This window comes from Cyprinus carpio, chromosome A1 (assembly GCF_018340385.1).
Source record: "Cyprinus carpio isolate SPL01 chromosome A1, ASM1834038v1, whole genome shotgun sequence".
Classification (NCBI taxonomy): Eukaryota; Metazoa; Chordata; class Actinopteri; order Cypriniformes; family Cyprinidae; genus Cyprinus; species Cyprinus carpio.
Genome location: NC_056572.1, coordinates 3080445 through 3105991, shown reverse-complemented (window position 1 = coordinate 3105991; position 25547 = coordinate 3080445). Strand labels below are relative to the sequence as shown.

The 25547-nt window shown below is 38.2% G+C and overlaps 1 protein-coding gene and 1 long non-coding RNA gene across 2 annotated transcripts; one reads left to right on the top strand and one right to left on the bottom strand.

The window, feature by feature from the left end:
• Positions 1-658: 658 nt before the first annotated feature.
• LOC109052757 (methylcytosine dioxygenase TET2-like) lies at positions 659-18296 on the bottom strand. The gene is made up of 10 exons (XM_042766492.1): positions 17448-18296; positions 5772-8465; positions 5451-5541; positions 5272-5365; positions 4846-5054; positions 4258-4408; positions 4080-4169; positions 3723-3860; positions 3192-3546; positions 659-3044 (listed from the first exon to the last, which is right to left on the bottom strand). Exons 2-10 carry the CDS (start codon positions 8419-8421, stop codon positions 1681-1683), a joined length of 5142 nt encoding a protein of 1713 aa, XP_042622426.1. The 5' UTR covers positions 8422-8465; positions 17448-18296; the 3' UTR covers positions 659-1680.
• Positions 8859-10222, top strand: LOC122146724. Its single transcript, XR_006161245.1, has 2 exons — positions 8859-8919; positions 9741-10222. It is a non-coding gene; the product is annotated as an uncharacterized LOC122146724 (long non-coding RNA).
• Positions 18297-25547: the final 7251 nt, after the last annotated feature.

Below are 25547 nucleotides of genomic sequence, written 5' to 3'. Positions count from 1 at the left end.
GCCTCAAACTCTGCACATGCAACTAAATGCATATAATATTTTAATTGACTTGGTCTAACCTTTTAGTAAAGAGCAGATGCATTGCTTTGTCATGACACTTTCCCTTATTGAATAATTAAATCAGTGCATGTTAAAATGTTCAAATTATTACTTGAAAAGATAATCAGGATTCTGCTTCAACTACACAGATTCGGATTCTTTTAATTAGACAAAGTTAGAAATGTGTGTGGTGTATATACAATTTATTTATAAGGATTTAAAATGCAAAGGCTCAGACCTGATTTAGAGAGGATAACGTGAACACAAGTGATGTTTATGCACAGAAATGAGCTGATATATCCCTGATTTTGCAATTCCATTGAAACTTGAAGTTCAAGTACTTTCACGCGTGAAGAAAGTAAGAAATGAACTTCGCATCAATGATGGCCTTAAGGTGTGTGTTATATTTGCTACAGAATGTTTGGAACATAAAAACAGAAACACCTTGGTATTATAATTCTATTGCCAAACTAGTTCTGAGGTATACGATAAGTAGGTTTTTCTACATCATTCATAAGCCTTCTCAACACCCTTAGAGATACTCACATTATATGTATAGCAGGTCAAGTAGCACCACTTGAAATAAGATCAGTTCAAACCCAAAGAAATAGTACTCTTCTTTACTAAACTATTATCTAAGCATACATTCGGGAAAAAAATCGAATAATTTACTGTACAAATCTCAACATTTTAATACAGCTAAAGTTGCATTATGTAAAAACCACCACAGCAAGTCAAGCCAGCTGCCTTTGAAACAGTGACATTGATGTAAAGATAACCCTGTTATATGTTCCTTGATGCATGCTTTGAGGACCTAATGTTGACCATTGCTTTTCTTGACTCCAAGTATCAGTATTCAGTGTTCTGAGACTTCACTTTTTCCTTTGTGAATCAGAACATTACTGTTACAAAGTTGACCCTCAATGGCTCACAATACAGTAAGTATAAAGGCTTTCTGAAATTGTGATAGCACCACAGAAATTCTTTAAAAGGCTGTTAAATGATGGAGTTCATGGTTATTGTTTTCCACATCGTGAAATCAAAATGGATGAGGTGTAATGAATTGTCTTTCAGATCGGAGGGCGGAAAGTGATGCCCTCACTATTATAAAAAGTGCTTCTAAAACACTAAGCTAAATGCTTTCTTAATTGCGCGATCAAAATAACTGCGTATTACTTTCAAATATTATGCAAGGTGTTTTGTGTGTGTGTGTGTTGTTAAAGAAAGTCATGTGAAAACACATTTGCATTTAAAACACTCCCTAGCACCGTAAAAAGTGATTAGCCAAAAAAGTGACCAAATATGAATATTCTGTTCCAGTGATTTGCCGGACTGTAAGCACCATGGATGAAGGACAGTGTGTTATCATAAGAGTAATTCAGTAATAAATAAATATTTCCAATTGATCAAACAGTCAAGTTTGACGTCTTAAGAGCATGAAAACCCACCAATGATCTGCCTTTCCATGCAGTAGCACACTGAATATATCTGTCGTTAATAACCTCATACAGACTGAGGAAGCATTACACGTCATCTGGCCAGCGGCACAGAGTTCTGCAACTCTATATTGTAGCACCATTTGATTTTTCTTATGCCACTCTTATAATTGTGTTTGTGAGTGCTCTGGACCTATGGAGGTTTTCACAGGAAATGATTGTAAGGCCCAGTCACCTTGGTAAAGGCATAGGGAGATGTACTCACATATGTATTGGTAGTGCAGGACATTGACCGCTCAGTGAGCATGAGAAGGAACTGCTTATATGGAGGCTCTGAAGGTTCTGAATGTTCTCGTTTCACCTTCTTTCCACTGCTCTTGCTCGACGTGTTTTCAGCACCATTCTTCTCAGCGTCCTCCTCTTTCTCTCGGGCCTTCTCTGCCATCTTTGCTTCCCACAGAGTCAGTCCATGTTTTGCCTCGTTCAAGTTCTTGTGCTGGTAAAACACTAAGGAGATGCGGGTGGGATGGTTGCGGTCAGGCTTCTTGAGAGGTGTAGTCGCATGGAGCTCCCGCTTAGCACACTCAATAATGATTGACCCGTGACTAGGTGCCACTGCCACACCTCCAATTTCAGGGTCAAGAAAGTTGTGCTCGCTGTCAGACCACACATCCTCCTTTTCTTTTTGCTCTGAAGTCTGGGTAAGCGGTTCCTGTTTGACTATGGGGTTAAGGGCATTTTCATTGGAAAGCCTCAAATCTTGAGGTTGGTTGGGGTTGAAGCATTCAGTACCCAATGGAGGAAACACCTGAGAGATACCATTTACTCCATGCATGTTTATCTCAAAATCTTTATTTCTTGGCATACTTAAGGTATTTAGATTTGGGGTAAACATCTGAGGATTCTGGGACATATGAGGTTTGGGGTAAGATTCAAACTGGCTGTTTTTACCGATAGCTGCATAGTCCAATTGTAGATGGGCTGAAGGAGGCCTGGAGAAGGCATTGGGTGGCATGTTAGCACCATAACCTGGGTAATGTCCCATAGAGTGCATGCCAGGTTTCATGTTACAGGTGCCATAACCATTGGCTGGCAAGCTAGGCTCTCCATAGTGTGGTGGGTAGTTGACCCCGTACTGTTGAGGTGCATTGTACTGCTGCTCAGTGTACAGTGAATTTCTTTGGGGATGATACATATTTGGATGCTTTAGATTGGAAGAGTAGTAAGGGTGGTAGTTGTCCACAGGGAGTCCTCCATTGCATTGGTAACCACTGTAGAGAGGGTTGGGCGTAAGAGACCTGGGATATGGGGTGGGTGCATTAGACACATTAATGTAAGAGTTTGGTGCATGTAAAGGAGAGGGATAAGGACTGGCAGAAGAAGGGGATTGGGGATGTGGGGTTGCTGGTTTAGAAGTGTTTGAGAACGTTCCTGATGCATTTGAGAATCTAGTAAATGACGGGACAGTGTAAGATGGATTAGGTTGAGTTTGCTGATGCTGAGGCTGATGGGCAGCATGAGCATGTGGGAGATGCACGGAGTCCAGATTTGTTCTCATGTTACCTGGGCCTGGAAGAAATGATGGGATTTAACCAAAATGTAAACTTTCATTGTTGTAATACTGATAAACACTTGTAATCTGTTCCATTACTTGGCTCTACAACTGGATAAAGTTTGAAAACTTGTGTATTGGTTTTTGAAGCTTCGCTTCTGTACCTGTTGGAGTTGTGTTCTGCCCTGGGTTCTCATAAGGGACCTGTTTCTGCTTTGCTTGGTGGGTGTTGTCCATTTTTGCATTGGGTGTATTGGGGTTGTTTGGTTTGTTAGCTGCAGCTCTCTTGGCATCCAGCTTCTTCTGCCGACAAGACTTGGCAGGCTCTGGTAGCGTACGCACCTGTCTACGAAAGGCACTGAGCACCTGAATAGCACCAGTCTTGGTCTTCTCCAGCTGAGCCTCAGCACTGCCAAACTCATCAGTGGATGAGGGCTTGTATAAGGGAAGCACATGTAGCTGCTCATCCTCAGGAATTTTTCCAATCTCACGATTGTCCTCTCGTGTTAGTGTGCAAACCTAAGCAGGAGTAGAGTGGGAGGATTTTAGTATCGTATTCTCTACTTTGTTCTAGCCACCTTTAGTTCTCCACCTACAATGTTAGAATGTATCAGTTTGTAAAAAATCTGATGGTTTGGGTGAATGCTTTTTATTAGTCTTATTAGGGCACTCTACCGTAAGCATTTAATTCTTACCACTGTACTGCCCCCGTGCATGTTTTGAAGGTCTCTGTGGGCGTGGGCACAAAAGTCTAGGCAGGCTGTCACTCCAGAAAATGGTCGTCCATCTTTTAGACCCAGACGGCAATCAGGAGCTCTATGTTCATGCTCCACCTGTCAAATATAGGTAGATATAGAAATTACTTCTAAATGCCTTCTTTCGTAGATGCTCCACAGTACATGCACTTTTGCAGTGACTACTTATTTCAAATATTACGATACTACTGCAGCTTGTTATTCCACTTTGAAAATCTCTGGAAACTTAAAAAAACAACAACAACTATATATTCTTGTAGTAGCATAAGACCTGAAGCAGAGAGTGCAAATGGATACCTGATTGGCGTAAGCATCAGGTGCCATTTTTTTATACACCGGGGCAATGAAAGTTGCAAGACCCTGTAGATTTTGTTCCAGTTTCTCTTCCTGTAAGTGAATAAAAAAATCTCTTGTTATCTTCAATTTTGCATGCCCTTTGTTGTCTCAGTGGTGTGTTTGTGTGTGAGCATCTTACCTCCTTGGAATCATCCCCAAGTAGTTTGAACTTTCGAGGGATTTTACTCCTAGCAAATTTGCAGCCATTATAGTACATACTCCAGGAGCAACCAAATGAGAAAGAAGCTCCACAGGCATCAGGTTCAAAACCCTGACATGCACATGTTCTCCTAAGGACAATGACAGAAATTACAGAATGCTCATTTTGAAGATGAATAACGCATTGTTAACATACCTCAGAACAGGGTTGCTCAGTCCTGTTCTTGGAGATACCTACCTGCAGAGTTCATTTCTAACCCTGCGCCAACCTGTCTGTAATTATCCTAATTAGCTGGTTCAGTTGTGTTTGATCAAGGTTGGAGCTGAACTCGGAATCTCCAGGAACAGTATTGGGCACCCTTGCCTTAGAATATCTTAGAATTTTGTTTAAGCCATTAAATAACTAACATAACTATAAATTACTATGCTATTGACGTTAAGCAGAATGAGGTTAGATACACAAAGACCTAAGACATTCAATTTGGATTCATTCTGAGATGATGATATGTTTTGGTCAGTGAGTGTTCATTGTATTTGTGAAAAAGCAATAATAAGCATTTGTCCTTACTCCTCATTTAGAGCACATCTTCGGTTGGTCAGGGCACCATGTTTTGTTAGAGTGTCACTGAGTTCTGTGTAGAGACGGTCAGCCAGGTTGAGTGATATGCCTTCCCAAACTAGGATGACCACTACTATACAGGATGCCTCACAGGAGTGACCAACCCGCTCTCGTACCAAGACTAGGAGTTTCTCATCTACATTTGCCCTCCGTATTACCTATACAACATAATGCACATGTACACATATATTCAGAAAGCATACAGAAATTAGTTTGAGGCATGTCAAGTAACTGTTTTCTCCATAGAGGGCGCTGTTGATAAGAAAACCAACAAGTGTACTTTAATATTTAATAACTGCAACAGACAAAAGGAGGCAATACATGTGCACAAAAAAAAAAAAAGAGAATATAGGGTTGTAAATAAATTGTCTTTACCCATTTAGCAATGGGGCAGCCCTGCCCACTCTTGCCTTCCCTGCCTGTATACACAACTTTTTCAATCCTAATGGCACTTCCAGTCAGTCCAGATCTGTCAAAGGCAAATATAGTAATTATAGTACAACATATAAATAGAGCATTAATTTTTTGCAAGAGTGGAGTTCATGATATCACACCTTTCCTCCATCACTTTGCGGATGCCTGCAACATTTGGTGCTGATCCCAAGTGAGTATAATATGGGCCTTCATCCCTTTCACTGATTTGCTCTGTAGATTAAAAGAATATGAGAATGGTGTGTATTTTGGAGTCGAAGTATAACTAATAATGCGATTTAATGTCATTAACAACAACAAAATATTGCTAAGATATTAAACTATTAACATCATGACCGAAGATGTTCTCTTAAGAGGTTTGACAGATGTGCAGTTCTAATGTATATAAACAAAGCATTTTTTTATATAAACTAGGCTAAAAGTAGCTGTATGAAACCTCTTACCAACACAATGACAAGACGGAATATCATACTGTGTCTTCAAAGGTGTATCTAGCAAGTTTTTTATTGGTGTGTCAAGCAGCTTCATGGGCGACTCCAGAAAGCTTTGTAACCCAGGTTCAATCCTTTTGGGTGGGGTGAAGTTTTGTGGTTTGCACTGTTCCTTGACATTCCCCTCAGCACTGGTTGAGAGCACAGTCACAGCCCCAGCCATCTCCACCTTCACCTTATTGGGTGACCTTATGACCAAAGACTTTCTTTCAAACACAGATGAGAGGGGATACTGTTTTAACTGCTGCTCCATGGTAGCTAGAATACTCCTCTGCTGGCTTTGTTTACAGGACGGAGAAGGATGCTCCTGCTTTACTACCACTGGCAGGACTTTGGTTTTGTCTTGATTTTGCTGCTGCACTTCTATGGGTGGGAATTGAGCTGAGTTTTCACTTTTTATGGCCGGCATCATTGGTCTGAAGTTGCTGGGGCTTTGCTGCTCCTGCCTCTGCAGAAGGTGCATTCGCAAGACTGCGTGCCTCTGCAAATCTCCTTGAGGACCTTGGCTTGGGAGAGACTCCCTCTGGAATTCCGGTTCTTGGAATTCAGCTTTGGTAAATGTTTGATCAGGTATCTGAAGACCATTTGAAACTTGTGACAGATGTGATTGAGAAATCGGAGACTGGGGGAATTCCAAATGATTGCGTACCCTGTGTTGGAGAGGTTGCTGTCTACTGGTGTTCTGCGAGTACTGTATGTTCTGCACAAGTTTCCTTTCGGTTAGAGCTTCTGCTTCTTTAGACAGGGATTGTACATTTGACTTAGATGAGTCTGGAAATGTAGAGTTTTCTTTTATAGTTGGACTAGACTGTGTTTGTGCTGGTGTTTCTATACCTAGAGATATCTTCTGGGATTCTGAATAAAGGCAACCCTCTGTTTTAAGCCTTTTCAAGAGTGGTGCATCTACCTGGCTGTTGGAAACATCTTGTGATTGTGGAGCTGCTTGCATATTCTGCCTGTCCTGAGGGAGCTGATGGGGAAATGTGCTGGTGGCCTGCTGGTGAGGCTCAGCAGGTGGTGGCTGAGAGAGGAAGCTCGGGGATTGAATCTGGTCTTGATCATTTTTGCATGATTGCTGGGACATGTGTTTGTTAAATTGCATGTAACTATGCATGCCAGAATCGTTCTGTTGACATTCAGGGGCAGAGTTGTGGGGGAACTGTGTAGGAGGTAGGGAGTTTTTGTAACCATCTTGTGCCTTATTTTCATATGAGGGACAACTGCGATTATTGAAATTTTGAGAGTGAAAGTTGTTTGAGGACAGTGACGGAGGATTTGTACAGTGATTTTGGCTCTGTGTGACTGTATGCTGCATCTGGGTCCGTGGAAGGAAAAAATCCCACATCTGGGGGTGGTCAGTAGATGGCTGAGGTGCTGAAGCTGAGTTTAAATCTATCCATTCCATCTGGGATGAGCGATCTGTGCTCTTTGATGTCTTATCCTGACCAGGTTTAGGCTCAATTTGTGGCTCAAGAGTCTGTTGTTGAGGCAAAGAAAAATCATGGAGGCTTTCATCAAGCGGTTGTTTCTGTAGCACCTTAATCTGTAGGTTCTGCTGACCTGCCTGAGTGTTCTGTGAGGTTGCTCCTGGGGGCAATATAAAAGATTCACGACTAAAATCTTGGCTGGACTTTCTTAAATTCTCAGAGTCATTCGGAAAGCCTACGCTATCTTTTTGAATCTGCGAGCAACCATTAATGCCTGTATGTGATGGCACAGTGGACTCTAAGGATTTTTTTCCCATATCTGGGAGGTCAGAGAGAGGATAAGCAGGCTCCTTTTGCTCGGCTACAAAACTGGAGTATCCATTTACTCTAAATTCTGGGTTGTAGCCATTGCTGCCTTGTTCTTCTGGGGGTGCCTTGGCAAGTGGCTCGGAGGCAGATGTTTGGGGTGAAATAGGAAAACCTGAGGTAAATGAAGGTGAAGGAGTTCCCTGCTCAGGCAGGTTGCTGGTGACCTGATCTTCTTGAGATGAGTTGGTTTGAGGTGCAATGGACACATGCTCTGGGTAATACTGAGATAAAGTTTTCTCTAAGAGGTCACCAGTTGTACCTTTTACCGAGGGTGGGTTTGTTGTAGCACCATTGGGCATTGGAACTTGCTTGTTCCTTGACAGTGAGAATAAATCCCCATTGGGAAAGTTACAGTTTCTTTTACTATGTTTTATCTCAAAATCCCCTGGCTTATTGTGCTTAGGGAATCCATCTAATCGGTTCTCCATTCCTGCATCTCTTTTATCCCAAAGCCTCAGGTTCTCATTTCCATTCACCTCTGAATCAGTGCAGAATTTTTTAGGCTGGTGAAAATCTAAAAATGTCTGTTCACTAAGATCGTGTTTCATCTGTCCATTCATCTCATACATGCTTTGATCACATATCCCCTGCATACTATCAGGTCCAGAACAATTCTCATGTTGGCGTTTCATTGGGTAGACTACTGTGCTGGGATTGAAATGGCTCCAGTTAGTGTCCCCATTGAACTGCTGAGAATGATCTCCATTCTGGTGCTTGGTGAGAAGAGGGTCTGTCTGCTGAGTGCCACTGATTTGTGAAAGTATCAGACTTTTTTCCGTCTCATGGCTGGTCTTTTCTGTTTCCATCTGGTCTGCTCTGGGTCCATTCACAAGGCTGCCCTCTTTGCGTCCTATGTGGAAGACATGGAAAAATACCAATAGTAAAAACACATATATTAAGTTAGCAGAATTTTTCTGGGGGGTTGGGTGGGGGGGTGCTGGGTGTACTGGGGGACTGATCTATTCAAGATATGTTATCGAAAACATTGTTTGATGCTGAATTCAGTTGAAAGGTGCTGAGAAAAGCTGTAAGAAATAACAAAATTCTAAATGTTGTTTTCCCCCTCAAGTCAGACTCTGCTGTTGTGAAAAATTAACCTCGTCTCAAAATAGACATGCTCACCAGAGAACTTCTAAAAAAAAAATGAAAGCGTCATTCTTTGCATGCTTAGCATTTTCCTGTACAGTCAAATCTGAGAAGGCTCCAGACAAGGGTTGCATATACCAATGACTTGTTTTTTTCTCTTTGCTAAAAAAACTAAGTCCTGGATTTGTCCTGGTGTCTTTTGGTGTAATTGCACCATTGTAAGTATATTACACCAGTTTTTATTTTATTCATGACCTTTGCAGTAGTTTCCAAAAAGCTATCTATTTCACTACACATTCTATGAATAATTGAACTAGAAATGTCAAAATATTGTAGAAAATAGAATTGTATAGATATATTGCTTGCAACCAAATCGACAGAGCCATACAGTAAGAACTGGCATACAGGATGTCTAATATGAAACAGATTTTTCATGGAATGTCTTCCATGTGTTTGAGTCTAGAATGGTGGAAGAAAAACAACTTTGAAATGAAATAACTACTGGTCTGTTGGGCCTTTAAATTGGTTCTTTTTATGAGAGCCACCATTGGCACGAGAAGCGATAAGAGCAAGACAGATTAATAATAATGGAAACACTTCACAATAAGGTTCCCTTAATGTTAATGTTTTAACTAACATGAATGAACCATGATCAATACATTTATTACAGTGTTTATTAATCTTTGTTAATGTTAGTTAATAAAAATACAGTTATTCATTGTTAGTTCATGTTAGTTCACAGTGCATTAACTAATGTTAACAAGCATAACGTAATAATGCATTAATAATGTTGAAATTAACATTAGCTAAGATTAATAAATGCTGTAAAAATATTGTTCATGCTTAACTAAACTAATGTTAACTAATGAACCTCATTGTAAAGTGTTACCATAATAATGTACATTTTACTAACTTTTGTTTTTTTGTTTAATAAAGGCCAATCTACCCTTATATTTACATATGCCGGATTGGGTTTATTTACAAAATGTTCATATTTAAAATGTATATAACTAGCTGTGTCCCTAACTGTATCTAACAGGGTAGTCAGTGAATCACAGTTGAGGATTGTGATTGGTTTGGAGCCTGTATGTGTGCTGCATGAAAGTTGAATATGGATCCATTCCGGAGCCACTTCAGGTTTTCCCGACAGCTGAGACACAGTTGGATAAACCCACGCTGGAAACAGCACATAAAACCTCTCTGAGCAGGAATGACAAAGCACGAGATCCCAGCTGAGATCTGTCTATATATGCTCTAAACTTTTAGACAATGGGTTTCAATTGGCTGTGTCTATACATATAATCTTGTTTGTTTAAATGTGATGTTTTATAAGAACTTATGTAGACAATCCAGTGCTTTATATAACATAAAAACATAAAACAGACCATTTAAACCAGTCTTTATCTCGTCTCTTGACAACTAGGAGTGGCTTTGAATTCAGTTTGTTGTCTGTCCTGTTTTTTTAGTTTTCTTCTTTTCAAATCCTCATTCTCTCTCTGTCTATTAAAAATGATCTCTCAACTATTGTGATCTCCCACTTTAATGAATAAATGTGTACAACTGATCAGTGCTTTAGTTGCTAAACCAACACAACCAAGGAAAGCGCACAGCTACTACAGCAGTGGTATTTATTAAGTGATTTAACAGTTTCTTAGCCTCAGGGTTGCTGTCGAAATATACAGTTGGTCAATGGGGAAGTGACATTTTCTATGTCTTTCATGGTTCACACACTAACAATGGAGTCATTGAACTAGTGAATCATTTTTGGGATTATAATTTTACTTTGAAAATGGTTTGAGGTTGGGGTTTGGTTTAGCGCTAGGGTTAAGTGTTAAATAAGTTGTCTGTGTTTCTATACGTCATGATAAAAGGCTTATTTGTGCTATTTGGGTTTCAGTCATAGCTTCTGATAAACAGTCAGAGGGTCCAAAATACAAGTACAAACCTAAAAACCAATTCAGTTGGATATGTGTGGATTTTTTCCCCCCAGTACTGAAATAGATCACATCATGTTAGCTTTAGGAAACGCACTGCTGCTGGTGTTTGACTCTTGAGTGAAACCTCATCCTCTGGTTCCTCCCACTGTAATTTGATCATACAGCTCATGTGCAAGTGTGCTTTAAATGTCACGCATGCAGGCTTCTCCTTTGAGCCTTAACCATGCCTTATTTTCCCCTGACATACAGAGAAGTAAACCAGCTTAACAAGAATGTCAGCTTCCACAGTCTACTTTTGTCTGCATTTATTTACAACTTTGACTTAAAAGTATTTTTTCCTAGTTGCTATAAAGAGTAACAAAAGAAACAAGCCAGTTAAAATAATCAGGACCAGTGTATCTTTCCTTTTCAAGTGTCACGCTGCCATTGGAATGTGTGCGTGTGTGTGTGTGGGTGTGTGTGTCACTCCATTCAATACATCAGCACTATATGACTCAGGAAAATTTTCTAAAAACTTTTCTAGCTTGGGCTCTGAACACCACCGCCTAGCTTTAATAGCTCACTGACACCCATGACTTTCATTTTCAATAAGAGGCCAGAAGACATAAGCATAAGAATGGAAACAAAGAGGAATGAAGCTCTTTGAAATGAACGGGTATTTTTAGAGAGTCAGCATGTGTACTTTGGGAAGGTATGAGACGTTTGGAAGAGCACGGTGAGACTTGTTTTGTAATATTTTTGTATCACGTTCTGATTTAGATCTTCTTAAGAACAAAGGAGTAGAAACAAAACAAAAAATAGTAGAAGTCGCTGTATGCTTTTAAAGTTGCTGCGTTTTTCCTTCTCTGCACACTCTTTGTTCATCCTCAATGACATTTCAAATCCTCTTTGTGGGAGAGGATTTGAAGAGAGGTAGATTACTTTAAAAGCTGGGCAGATACACACTTCTGTTTGTAATTTCACCACAGCTACAGTAGGTCCCCTCTGAAGAGTCGGGTGTGCGTTGGACCCATTGTCCTTTGTTACTAATATAAGGCAGATGTGGCTCTGCTGTAACAGTGTGCAATCAAGTCTTTGTGCTCTCGTTCGCTCCAAATGTCCTTTGCATGACCTGCATTGATATGATCAATGATTATATTGCATTAGCTATTATATACAAGCTTAACACTGCAAAAAAAAAAAAAAAAAAAAAAATCTCATCTAAATATCAATATGCATTTACATTAACATGAAAAATGACTTATGTATCAACATTTTTTGCTTACAACAAGAAAAAAATATCTGCCAATAGGGGAAGAAAAATAATCTAAATTCAAAGACAAAACAGGATTATTTTGCCCCATTGGCAGATATTTTTGTTAGTTTTTAGTTTGTTTGTTTTTAAACTGACAACCTGCAGTGATAAGTTCATTGCACTTTGATTATGGCAAATAAAATCTAGTTGAAAAGTCATAATAATCAAGCTGACATTGCATGTGAAACAGCAGTGTCATAATAACAGAAACATTTCTTACAATGAGGTCAGTTCTGACGGTGTGTTGCTGTAGATTCTACTAAGCAGTAATCAGTGCCAGGGTTTTACATTTTTTGAATTCAGAAATTATATATTTATATGTTTGTGATATTCTCCCCATCATCTGTAATGGTGCACAAATGTGATCACTTATAAATCATTAGCAGTGATTTATGAAGTTAGTCCCATCTTTAATCCCCGCCCAACTACGGGCTGATAATAAAACGATCACATCTACACGAGTGCATGATAAATACTCAGCACAGCTTGTGTGACTAAACAGTGTAACATAGCAGACTGAACCTACTGACCCAGAGTCAAACACTGTCAGAAAATACATATACATAGATTACTACAGTGTAATTAATATGTAACTAAGCATAGTATGCCATACAACAACCTCCCTACCCCCAAATAATCTTCCAAAATATATTTCTAATAAACATTCCTCTCGACTCCTCTCCGTCTCCTTGTACTACTACCCCTCCCCGATTCTTTTTGTCTGCCGCAGTCAATCTGACTCGTTTGATGAACTGTGCTCAGTGCAAAGCAGATTTCTTTCAGAGAGCGTGGTAACCATGGTGATCATTATATTGGTGCTGCATGGCCATCTGCTCTAAACATTAACTGAGCATGAATGACACAGATAGAGAGGGACAGAAAATGCAAGCGAGTGAACACATGTGCTGAGCACACTGATTCTGGTGTGATCGGCTCTCTTTTATGGGTATGTGACAGAGTTTTATTTACTACCGTGACATCAAGCTGAGAAGCAATAGCCATCACTTTAAATGCAGCTCTTATATCTGGACGGGGGCTTTTTGCTGTGAAGGAAATGTGCTCAGAGTTACAAAACATGGACTTGTGGCAAGGCCAAGAATAAAGAAATTAAATAAATAATAAAATAATAAAGCTTCTTAATGTTATAGATAAGATTTTTGAGCTTGCCATATGTACGGAATTAACTCCACATTGTTTAAAGATTTCATTAATAAAACGTCCCACTGTGTTTCACCGGAAAATCTTCAATCATCTGAACAAGTAACATATCTGTCAGATTAGTTCTGACCAACTTTTTTTTTTAAAAGTTTTACAATAAATTGTGCTAGCAATTTAATCTAACGATCGCAAAAGTAAGCTCAGATCACGTCAAACCATGCAAATTATTACTGTTATTCTTTTTCTTAAATTGTTAATGTTAACAACATTACGTGACTGTATTTAGTGTGTATTAGCGTTGTCTGTAGATTTCAATTTCTGTACAGTCTAATCTCTAATTGTCATACCATGCAAATGTCATCGCAAGAAATCGTTCTTTTAACCTCAAAAAGTAAGTTACTGTCACTTAGAACTCGTTCTCTTTGAAATACAAATCATTTGTAAGTACAGTAATCCCACGTATCTTTAATCAGATGCATATTTAAAACTGCAATGCAATCTAATTTCACTCACTTACATTACACTTAGTTTCATTGCCATCATGCACCGTTTAAGACTCTACATTTTTACACACTTCCTGTTGTGAATTGAAGGTAAGGAGATCGTTTTGAACACTGTTGGTAATGTACTTGCTCAATACTTGATTTTGGATAATTTTTAACCCCCCCAAAAGTTGCGTAATGCAGCTTTAAACACACTTCTCTGTTTTGTGTCTATAATATTCAAATACTGCAGAAGCTTTAACAGAATCATCCGAACTGAAGTGAGAACGTCACTATGTCAGTGTTTAAATGGTTCATGTCACTACAGTGACGTTAGGAGAAGATACTACAGATGCAATCATTTTATTAAAACATTAAACTGATGATTGCATTTTTGTCATGTGCATCTTGATGCATCCCAATGTTTTCTTTTTGTACCATTGCAAAGCACAGTTCTTTGTAAATCCACAGCGACAAATACATACATTATCATTATTTAATTTATCCAGGAACAAATTCTACCCAACACTTTGAATCTCCTGACAGAGCATGCATTTTATGTTTCATGTTGGCTTGTAATATCTTCCCATTTATTATTTACAAAACATAAGTGACTTACAACAAACAAACAAGGTCTCTGACTCAAAAACCACATGAAAATACCGCACTACTCTGAGACACCCTCTATCTGACCCAAATTTCAGATTGACCCCTGATAATCTTTAACCTCTTGAAATGTCACGGAGTTTACAGTCTTGAATGACATTGAGTTCCAGCTGTCTCTGATAAATCTGCTGTCAACAAGGTGGCTTCTGCCTTGCCAGCCACTGACTATACATGTGATTCACACACTCCTTTCCCTCCTCTTCACTTCGCCGAAAATACTGGTGTGAAGTGTTGTGAGAAGATTCCTGATGCCCTGAGGCTGCTGGACTCGTGAGCAGCCTGGTTGTGATTAGTGTGTGTGCTGGTATTAAAAGTGTGACACACACTCACACACGATTTCACAGACACATGCAACAAACCGCTTCTTGGTAGACTTCTTTCTGATCGATTCTAATACAAAATCCCCCTTAACCCCAAACTGACGTCACCGTTTTTCGAAATTAGAATGTGCGTGTGACTCTTATTAGCCTGACACACTTTTAATTTTTTCTTCTAAATCTTGATTCTGAAGGGGGAAAACCGTCAAGCATTTCTGTTATGAAACACCATTCTACGCAAACAGATTTTCTTTGAATCCACACAGCTGGAACTGCAGAGACAACCTTTTGAAAACTTTTGAAAAATGCATCATCACTAAGAGGAAATGAACGATTAAGTTTGTCAGAAGTACAATACCAATCCGTACTACTTGGCTTTATTTTATTAGTCATGAAAAATCTTTTTTTAGTGATTCACTGAGCTTTTTAAATATGTTCAGCCAAGTTCTGTAACCGCAAGACATTTGTAGTTTTCAGAGAACTAAAAGTGGCAGAAACTATGCAAGCCACGAGTTTAAGTCTTCTGAATACAAATGACCTGGCTTTCCAGTGACCTCTTTGGCCGCTGTTGAGTGCACTTCTGTGACTGGCTTCTGAGTTCGTGTTTGTAAACAGAGCGAGCATGTGCGCTTCAATTCGCGCCTGAGATTTAAACCTTGACAGCCATGCGTGTTCCAACACCTTGAAATTCTCTTCAGAAAAGCGAACATCCTCTGAAGGATGAGACAAAAGTGTATATGGTCTCATAATAATCCCAGCAATCAGAGCTACTGTGACGATTCACACAAAAAGTGCTTTAAATATTCCTGAATCAAATGCCGCACAAGCTATAAGCTGACTATGCAGGCTGGAAAACGTTTTCAGGCCAACTGATATACAGCACACATGCTATTTTTAATAAGCCCTACAAATAAAAATGCAGTGAATACCTAAAATGAAAATCCCATTATTTCATTGCAAATAGAGGCAATTGGGAGAAACTGTCCTGAATTGTGATTTTTAAACACCAAACCAGAGCAAAAAAAAATATGATGAAGACAAATCACAAAGAAAAACAAAAAAGATGAATAAAACACAAATGTTTACTTTTTAAAAAAAGGGGGTTCCCCCCACACAAAGAGTCTTCTTATCATGCAAAGAACATCTACATGTCATTGAAGAGAAGTTTATTATTGTTTTGCACCAGACACTTTTATCAGAGAGAAGGGTCTGCTTGTACTTCCAGTCCAGATAAGTTAAGTCATGGAAAGTTTAAACCATGTCATGGACATGCAACAGTTACGATTATATTAAAGTAGAATATGTGGAGTGACTGATGTATACTGTATCTCAACTTCTAGCTCCAAAGCATTATTTGTTCAAAGCGTACAGTTGGAGCTGAAGCTTTAAGATGTGACGGCACGTGTCTCTCTCCAGATCCCTTCACTGTGGTTACATTAGCATTACATTCGCACCACCTCTCTATCACACTGATTGACGACACTCCATAAAGAATCCCCTCGCAGGCATGAGCTAACTCCCACACATCTACACAGAATGCTGGAATACACAAGCTAAATACACAACATAAGGGCACTGGACTTCTATCTGTGTTATTCCAGCAGCCAATTATGATGCAAATCCTAACAGGGCTGTTAAAATCAGTGAAACAAAGGTGGCATTTGCAAATCATTAGTGCAGATAAAAGAGTAGCCTTTTGTAACAGTTAATGTGTTTCATTGCTGTGTGTCAGAAGCAACAATGACATCAAAATGCATCTGAAACATGGTTATTTCCAGCAACATGTTGACTTTCTCAGTACAACGGTCAAGCATTCGACTGTTTCTTTGCTCAGTCTGGAATCTCAAAAGCCTGTGGCTTAATGTCAAACACATGCAAACATGTTCCTGTCCTCTATAAGACACCATAGACTGAGAGCTGTGCATGATATCTTAATGGAACAGAAATAAAATTCAGCACGGCCACTAATCTGTTCTTTGTACTATTGAGTGGTTTACAGAGAACTAATGTTGTCTAATTGAAAAAATAAACACGGTGAGCATAAAATGTAGACTTAAAAACACAATTCAGATCTTGTGTACAAATAAACAATGGAAATCCTATTGAAGTCCAACAAGATTAAAATCCCTTTCTCCGCTGGCCCTCGGCTAATGGTGATCCGGGGTTGGGTTTCAGTTCTTTTAAAGCCTCTGACCTTGTGGGCTTCCACCACTACGCTCTCCTGTTTTTTTTTTCTCTCTTTGTGTCTGCTTGTCACTCACTGATCAATGCAGTGAAAGCAAGGAGCTCGACTGCTTCAAAGCATGCATCAAATAAACGAGAATTGTACCAAAAAGTATTTTGTCAGATTAAAAGAAAATAGCATTCCTTGTCACAATTGCATAAAATAAATATTTTTTTATTTTTTTGTCTTTTTGGAATAAATATTTAATAAAGCTCTCTAAAACACCTCTTTCTTGTATCTACATACAGATGTCCAACAAGGCCGGTAGACCCTGAAGAGATAAGATAATTTTGTTCGCCGTGTGACTGTTTAGTCCTGCATTGTGAAATAGTGGCTGAAGCAGAATTAGCCAACAGCCGCACAAAGATCACCACTTTTCAGAGCAGACGCATTCCTAAAGCGTCCACTGCACGACATCTTAGATAAGAAATGAATAATAAAGACATATGAGATTTAAATGTTTGAAACAGATTCTGTCAAAACAGAGACAGAGAGAGGGGAGGGAGGAAGAGAGACAGAAAACGTCAGCCATGTTGGTGAAGCTTTATCTAATATCCTTTCATTATTATGTCAGCTCACGGTTTTAAACAGGAGAGCACAGAGCTGGAAGCCATTAAAGAGACCCCGGGGCCAGAGGAAAAAGGGCAAGGACGGGAAAGCTCTCTCACCTTGCTCTGCGTCCTTCCAGCTTGTAGAATTCCAACAAACCGTCTAGATCTCCTCTTAAACAAATCCTAAAGGGCAGCCATCTTGCTTCCTTCTGTTCCGTCTGTGAAGCAGACTCCCTCCGCATCAATATTCATGGGCCAGTCTGACGTCTGCTTTCATCATCGGGGCAGAAGCCCTGCGTGGCTGTCGGCTCTCGAAGCGTGTCCAGACGGTCGTGGAGGCAGTGAGCAGGGCGAGACGGTCCAGCGTGCAACTGTGTGCAGCTCAGAGCAACCAAGCTTGCTTTGCCGGCAAGCTGAAGTAATTGCAAAATCGCTTTCCTGCTGGGTCCTCTCCACACAAAGGGACCGAGTTTCTTTTCTTCCCCCTCCTTTTTTTGCTCTCTTTCTTTTTTTTTCTTTTTTCAGCCGCACACAATAGTGCACACTTGACTGGCTGCCCTCAAGCACTGGACTGGATTGCACACTCCAGCAGACTCACAATCTGCTTCAATGATACAAAGTTTATCAAACGGAAACAGGAAAAGAGACCGGGATTTATAAGACATTAAACCAACGCTTCATACTCACGCTGTTTGGTCTCACTAAGCTCTCTGTTTGTTGGTCTTTCTCTTATTTCCGGTGAGGCACCGCCTCAGTTTCTATGAAGCCTTGCCCTTATTTACTCACGCTTGGTCTTATTTTGACACAGCGGTTTGGGGGCTGCACGCTTAGACCTTAAAAAACTAGAATAAATTCTCATCCGGAGTTTATACTGTTAAATTCACCATCGGTGAAGCGCCATGGGTGATCAGGCTTTCTCTTCTTTGGCTCCTAAATTGTGGAATTCTCTGCCCTCTGAGATTAGGAATACAGAATCCCATAGTGTTTTTAAATCTTACTTTTTTAGGGTCGCTTTTATGTGATTGCTTTGTATTGTTTGGTTAGTTGTTTACTGCCTGTACTGTTGTGTGTATATTTTAACTTCATATTTTTATATGCATGTAAAGCGCCTTGAGATGCTACTTTTAAAGGCGCTATATAAAATAAAGGTTATTATTAGTATCTCTGTGAGACATTTGTGCAAGAAAGAAATTCGAATGGCATCTGATATCTGACCGAATACCTGACAGGTTCAAAGCTTTGACCCTTGTGTGCAGTCATGGACACGTGAAAGCTAGCACTAACCCTTCTCCTCCTCCGTCCTCCGTTTAGAGCTTTTAAATATCCCTTTTTTGTCTCGTCTGGATCTTAACAGGTGGTTCTTGTCTGAAAAATGTGTGTTTGGCTCCTCTCCGGTTCTGAAAGGGAGACCCCACCTCCAGAGACTAGCTGTAGTGACGTTGGTTGACTCAATAGTGAGCAGAAAAGGGGATTTGTTGTTTCACCGCGTGGAGGAAGGGCAGTGGGGGAAGGAAGGAAGACGTGCATGAGCAGTAATCAGCAGAACTGGTCAGTCCACATGAGATCAGTGGCGCAACAAGACAACAAGCTGCAGGCAGTCTTTGGTGAAAGAAATCGTTATTCAAATTATCAGAGAATAGCCCACATGATTTTGTCAGGTTTTAAGAAAAAAATTTTCATTTGCCACAAAAAACATTTGTCATATTCTTAATTATTATTACTACATTGTAATAACTACTGAATTACACATTTATATTGTGCCAACATATTTTACAGCTAGGTTAACATGTTTCATCCAGCATCTTACCAAGTTTTAAGTATTGCACATATTGGAGATATTTTTATTTTTATGAATTTGTAAGATCTAACTCATACAAAAACATACGATTTGTAGCTAAAACACCTCCATAAAAGTTACCAACCTTAAATTTAACCCTCGCAATGATGGAAACAGATCGAACACAAAATGTACAAACCACAAAATATGTTCAAACTCATGACATCTTAAGCAAAACATTATACAAGTTGGCCTAAACACAACAAAATATAATTCTGGCATCTGAAAAGTGTGCACATATTTTCCCTTTTAAGTTTGTCACATCATTTTCCAGCAGGATTCTGTTATTACATGTTAATAACCAATGCTAACTAGAGTTTCCCTGTAAAGGACAAACTCACGTAAGTCTCTTCCACAAACAGATTCTGAAAAACTGCAATTTTGTACATTGCATTCCTGTATTCTGTGCTTTAATTAACACACATCTCATACAGGCCCATAAAGACACAGTCATTACAAAGTGACTTCTAACATATTCACAAAAAAAGCCTGCCCTTTTATTTTTGTGTTCATTTCTAATAAACAATTGCATTGTGAATGGCTCCACTAATGCACAATACATCATTTTCTTAAGGCCCCTAGTATACTTCAGCTTTTACGTATATGTGAGGGTCCACATACAGTACGCATGCACATTTTGCACTAATCAGTTGTTCCACAAGGTGGCAGCACTGGCTAGAGTTCAAAGACCTTTTTATCAGTCATAACTTCTGGAAAAAAAATCTAGCAGACACTGGACAAAGATGAAGCTTTCTAGAGTGCATGTGTTGACTGCCTGTATTCATGCAATAGCATAGCTACCACGTTAAGCAAACTAAACTAAACATCCCTCCCGGTACCCTCTGGAGAAACATTACAGCTTGTGTGAAGGTGTCAGAAACGACAAATCATGCTTTCACATCACTAACTCACATAACTAAACCTCTCACCTTGTGTGTGAAAAAAGGGCTGACCCCAAACTGCTGGAATGGACACACTTCTAACACGAGTGCCCTCACACGTCTGCTCCATTACAGACATTAAAGAGGGCTTGAACTACATTATTTTGTGAGCTGGAGGGCAACATTTGTGATGCTTCAACTCAGTTAAAATCTCGAGAGATGCCAGCAACATGACACCTTGACATTTAGGCTTGAAGAACAACATGCACTATTAATGTTAGGATTGTGGCACTGACTTAAATTGGTGTCTGCAATAAATCAACAATAGAGACCTCCTCTAACAAGAAGCCATTCCTGCACTTATCTTGCAAGACTCGTTAGTGTAAGTCCTTCGTTTCCTAATTACGACGAACCCAGCAGGAGGGCGAGAGATCCCAAGCGGGGGGTTCAGAAGGCTACAGAGAGGACAGCAAGTTACAGCAGCAGCAAAACAACATTACACTGACAGAATCTGAACTGGTTGTGAGAATCTTCACTACTTGCTTTGTGCTCCTCTAGGTCTGCATTTCTATTTGTATCTTATTCTGTCGTAATTAACCATTTTCAATCATCACAGAAAGGTCTGAAGCTCTTTTCACACATTCTGAATACAGGTGCCTGGTTTTCTCTTACTCTGTAGGGATGCAGGATTTTACGAGGCTCTCTTCACAAAGGCTTATTATTCTCGCAGCACAGACACAGGCCACGGAGGGCCTTGAGGGGATGAGACCATATTGTGGCCACTTCTGCTGTCCGAGAAAAATTTTCATTTAATTCAAATATTAACATGGTGTGGATTAGGTATTAGCTGATATTTGATTGATGCTGATACATCTTTACATGCACACTAGAGCCACAGATTAAAACACGCTTTACGGTTACACTTTATTTTAAGGTGTCTTTGTTACATAATAATAATAAATTACACTGATTAATAATAATAACTAAATAAATTAAATTTAACAAGGACAAATAAAATAATTAGGGTTTGGTTTAGGGTTACTTACATGTAATTATGCATAATTGATTGTTATTTTAATAGTAAGTACATGTAACGTGTAACAAGGACACCTTAAAATAAAGTGTTACATTAAGGTCTTATTACTTAACATTATTTATTGCATTAACTAACATTAAAGAAGAATGAGCAACGGATTTGTTACAGTATTATTAATCTTTGTTAATGTTACATTTTTAGTTCTTGTTTCTAAATAGAACCTCGTTGTGTTTCCCAAATGTTTTGAGAATCATAATGTTCCCAAGCATTAAAACTCAAATGTTATTGATTTGTGATGTCACATGATCTGATATGTGAAAGTATGTTTAAATAAAATAAGTAAAATTACAGTGTTATCTGGTTAATGCAGGTAACAAATCTTCACATTTAACAACAAAGACCGATTTAAATGCATGCAGGTATGCACAGTGCTCAGTGTTAATTTATTTAGTTTTGGTTTAATGTAACTGGCTGTAACTAGAGTTACTTCATATTAATGTGTGTGTGTGTGTGTGTGTGTGTGTGTGTGTGTGTGTGTGTGTGTGTGTGTGTGTGTGTGTGTGTGTGTGTGTGTGTGTGTGTGTGTGTGAAATGACTTGTAAATTGTAAATGTGAAAATAAATTTAATTTAGCATAAAATTCTATCTATAAAATCTAAAACCGCAGCTCTACGAAAAACTATAATGTACTACAAATAGAATTTTTGTTTAATTGTATGTTTAATGTAGTGTCAACAAACAGCATATAAGAATATATCAGAAGTATTTATAATTAGACATTTTATCACATTTATTTATCCATTTTAAATTAATTCACTATAAAGAACACTTTAAAATATTTGCTTCACTATAAAAACAAAATATATTTTTTGAAGTTTAAATGTGCTTATTGGTCTCAGCAGCACTAAAACACGATGTAGCAAATATTAAATTTTCTTAAAAAGAACTATCCGTTAATTTCATTAACTATATTTTACTGTGTTTTGACTTTTGATTCGAATCGTGACTGTGTTTGAATATCTGGATGAAGAGTTTTCTGTTTTTTTCATCTTTCACGAAGGACAGTCCACCATCATTCTGTAAATATACAGCCAGATGAACAGCTGTTTCAGAGAGCAGGGAATTGTCTTTTATAAACTCTGCTTTAGTTTAAGGTAATGCATTTTAAAATAGACAGAAGTAAAGTGTCTCCCTCTGTTGGCTAACTGTGGTCACTGCAACTATCAGAGCTATTTGAACACAGTCACCATTAGGACTCAAATATGACATTTAAATGTTTACATTTGTCAAAATATTTATACAAATATAAATATTTGCCCAAATAATAGGCATACAGTTTTTTTTCCTCTGGTTTCTTTATTTTGATGTAAAATATGTTTATATATTTATAGCAAAAAATATTCTGAGGTCTGTCAAATTTAGGTGAAAATCATCAAAAAGCTGGCGGTGGCTGGCAACTTTTCTTTAAAACCGCTGGCAGGGAAAGAGTTAAGTGATGGCCAAGCCCAGGTGATTCAATGCTGGTATTTCTTCAGGGCATAGCCTCAGCATTTAAACGTACAATCACTGCGGTCTGTATATGTGATAGAATCTCTTACAGTTATATTATACAGTCACCTAATGAACGGACAGGTTACCAGTGAAGAGAAACATTTGTTATTTGCAGATTATCTCTCAGACAGTGGAAGGCTTGATTTTAAAAGGCCTGGGAATGGGTTTAAATCCCTTTCCAGACTAATAAGCATCTACAACATTTCTGCTAAATCCTTCGGGCAGCTCTTTTGATCTTGGTACCTTGTACTTCAATGACTAAGACCAAGCCAAACCAGCCTTTTGAAGTTTCCAGAAGAAGTGGCCTTCCCCTTTAATGATGCTCCACTAATTTGCGAACACGATTCTAATTTTAGTCAATTTGTAGCTCTTCTTTGTATTTAAATTACATACGGTTACAAAATGTATATTCCATGTGGCACGTGCATGTCGCACGATCAGCCTAATGGCTTTTACAGCAAATGTTACTAAATTAAATAGCTAAATTATTTTAAAAATTCAATGCATGTATAGATACACGTAGTCGTGCAGAGGGCAGTATTGAGTCGAGTTAAGAGTGTATGCACTATGATCAGTTTTTTCTTACACGAAGGTAACCAACATCTAAAGGGTTTTTATGATTTTGCTTTCAACTTTTTGTGTGTCATTGCTGTAATTTCTCACGATGTAAATGTCATGTTTGAAACAATATGAATAGTTGCAGGTTTTATGATAAATTCCATTGCAGTCGACAGTTTTTTTTTCCACTTGTAAACAAAAACAAATATGCAAACATTGTATTGAAGCATTGTGATCTGGTTGTAAAAAAAGGATTAATACTTTAATTAGAATTTACAGATTATGTTGTTTTACACACACATGCTGAACTTTGGTTTGGCTTTGTTTTTGAGGTAAAAATGATTTTTTTAGGGGCATTCTTAAAGAAAATGTACCAAGTCCATAATTCTACAACATTGGCAAAATGTTTTATTTTAGCAGTGTAAAATTAAATAAAAAGACTGATTTGTGACAAAAATCTCAAAAAGCAGCAAAATCTCAAAGTGGCAATTTACTATTGATCCAAATATGTAAACTGCCCATAATTTGAATACATAATTTTTAAAGTGATTTCTAGAATGTTTTGAAAGTTTGTGCTGCAACTTGAGCCAGCTGCAAACACAGTTATTGAATGGGGGAAGAGACCAACACCGCGACTAAAAAGCTCAATATTTTTTATTTTCTTTTTTTATGGTGATCTCTAAAAATAGTGTAGAAAATGAAAATCTTTTGATGAATTCAGAGAATTCAAGAGGTGTAATTTTTGATACAGTTCTGGGAAAGAGCTTATATGAGGTTTGTGTGAAGGTGATAAATAAAGAATAAGTAAAGCGTGTGAATACACCTTGAAGAGTTGATACTGAAGTGAAACCTTTTTGGGGCTATTGTTATAAACCACTAGTGACTAAAAATATGGGTGACCTCCAATGGCCAATTTTAGGGATCATTGCTGTAAATGCTTTTATCTCAGTGTTGAACCCAAATGTGCAAGATAAATGTGCTTTGTGTGGATTTCATTGTGTTATGCATTGTGGGAGAACTTTTATTTAGTGTCTATTCACCAATATTAATGAAATGTTTACGATGACTGTGTTTATTTTTGGTTTTAGATATTGTAATAGATAGATATAGATAACAGATATTCTCTTTCACTCCCTCACACACACACACACACACACACACACACCTGTAGGAAGACAGTCAGGCACAGAGCCAGTCATGTGGATGTCATGTTTGGCCCGTTCCATTCCCAAGCTACAAACACTCTGGATTTCTCGTCTCTGTCTGCTGACAGTTCGGACCATCTCTGAGATTTCCCAGGAGGATTAAGGGGACGCTCATAAGATAAAATGTGTCTGCGGTGAGGGAGGCTTGGACTGAAACAGATGTGTCCATGAATAATGGTCTGAAACTGCAAAGTGGCAGTGAAAGCATTTATCTAGAAGAGCTCACCTCACCAGCGCTATAAAAACAGATACTGTGCAATTGGAGCTATTTCGTCTATTTCTATCCATCTGATCTGACTCTTTAAAAATATTTTTGTTGGTATAGCCTAATGTAGTTATTCAGTAATAAAAAATGAAATTTGGCCTTGAAAAAAACGCTTAGAAGAATTTACATGATATTAAATAAACACTTTTAGGTCACCCTATTTTCATACTGAGCCAGTGGTAAAGATTGCTTAGCTTGCGCATAAAGAGATAAAAGAATGTAATTCAAAACTGACACATCCTAATAATAGAAAAAAAAAAAAATATGGTCTTTAAAAATATGACATTTCAATAGAAAACACCATGTACAACAAAAGTTTGATGCATTTGTTTAATCTGAGATATAATAATAGTCTAAAATATCACTACAATTTAAAATAACTTTTTATGTTTTTTTTTTAGATTTATGCATCACCTGAAAGCTGAATAAATCATCTCTCCATTGATGGTTTGTTAGGAGGACAATATTTGTCTGAGATACAACTATTTGAAAATCTGGAATCTGAGGGAGCAAAAAAACCTAAATATTGAGAAAATCATCTTTAAAGTTGTTCAAATGAAGTTCTTAGCAATACATATTACTAATGATAATACATTTTTGAGATATTTATTAAAGGAAATTTACAAAATATCTTGATGGAACATGATCTTTACTTAATATCCTAATGATTTTTGAAATACAACATTTCAATATCTTTAAAGTTTTCTTTTAAGTTTTAAGATTCATTTCATGTCTGTTTTAAATATCTGGAATTTAAGAAAATGAATGGAAGTGAATGGGTGTTATGAAATGCAGACTCAGAAACAGTAAAAAGCAGTAACTGTTCTTTATTTTGAAGCTTGGAGTGCAGGTGAGGAAACAGGTGAGTAGACAGGACAATCATAG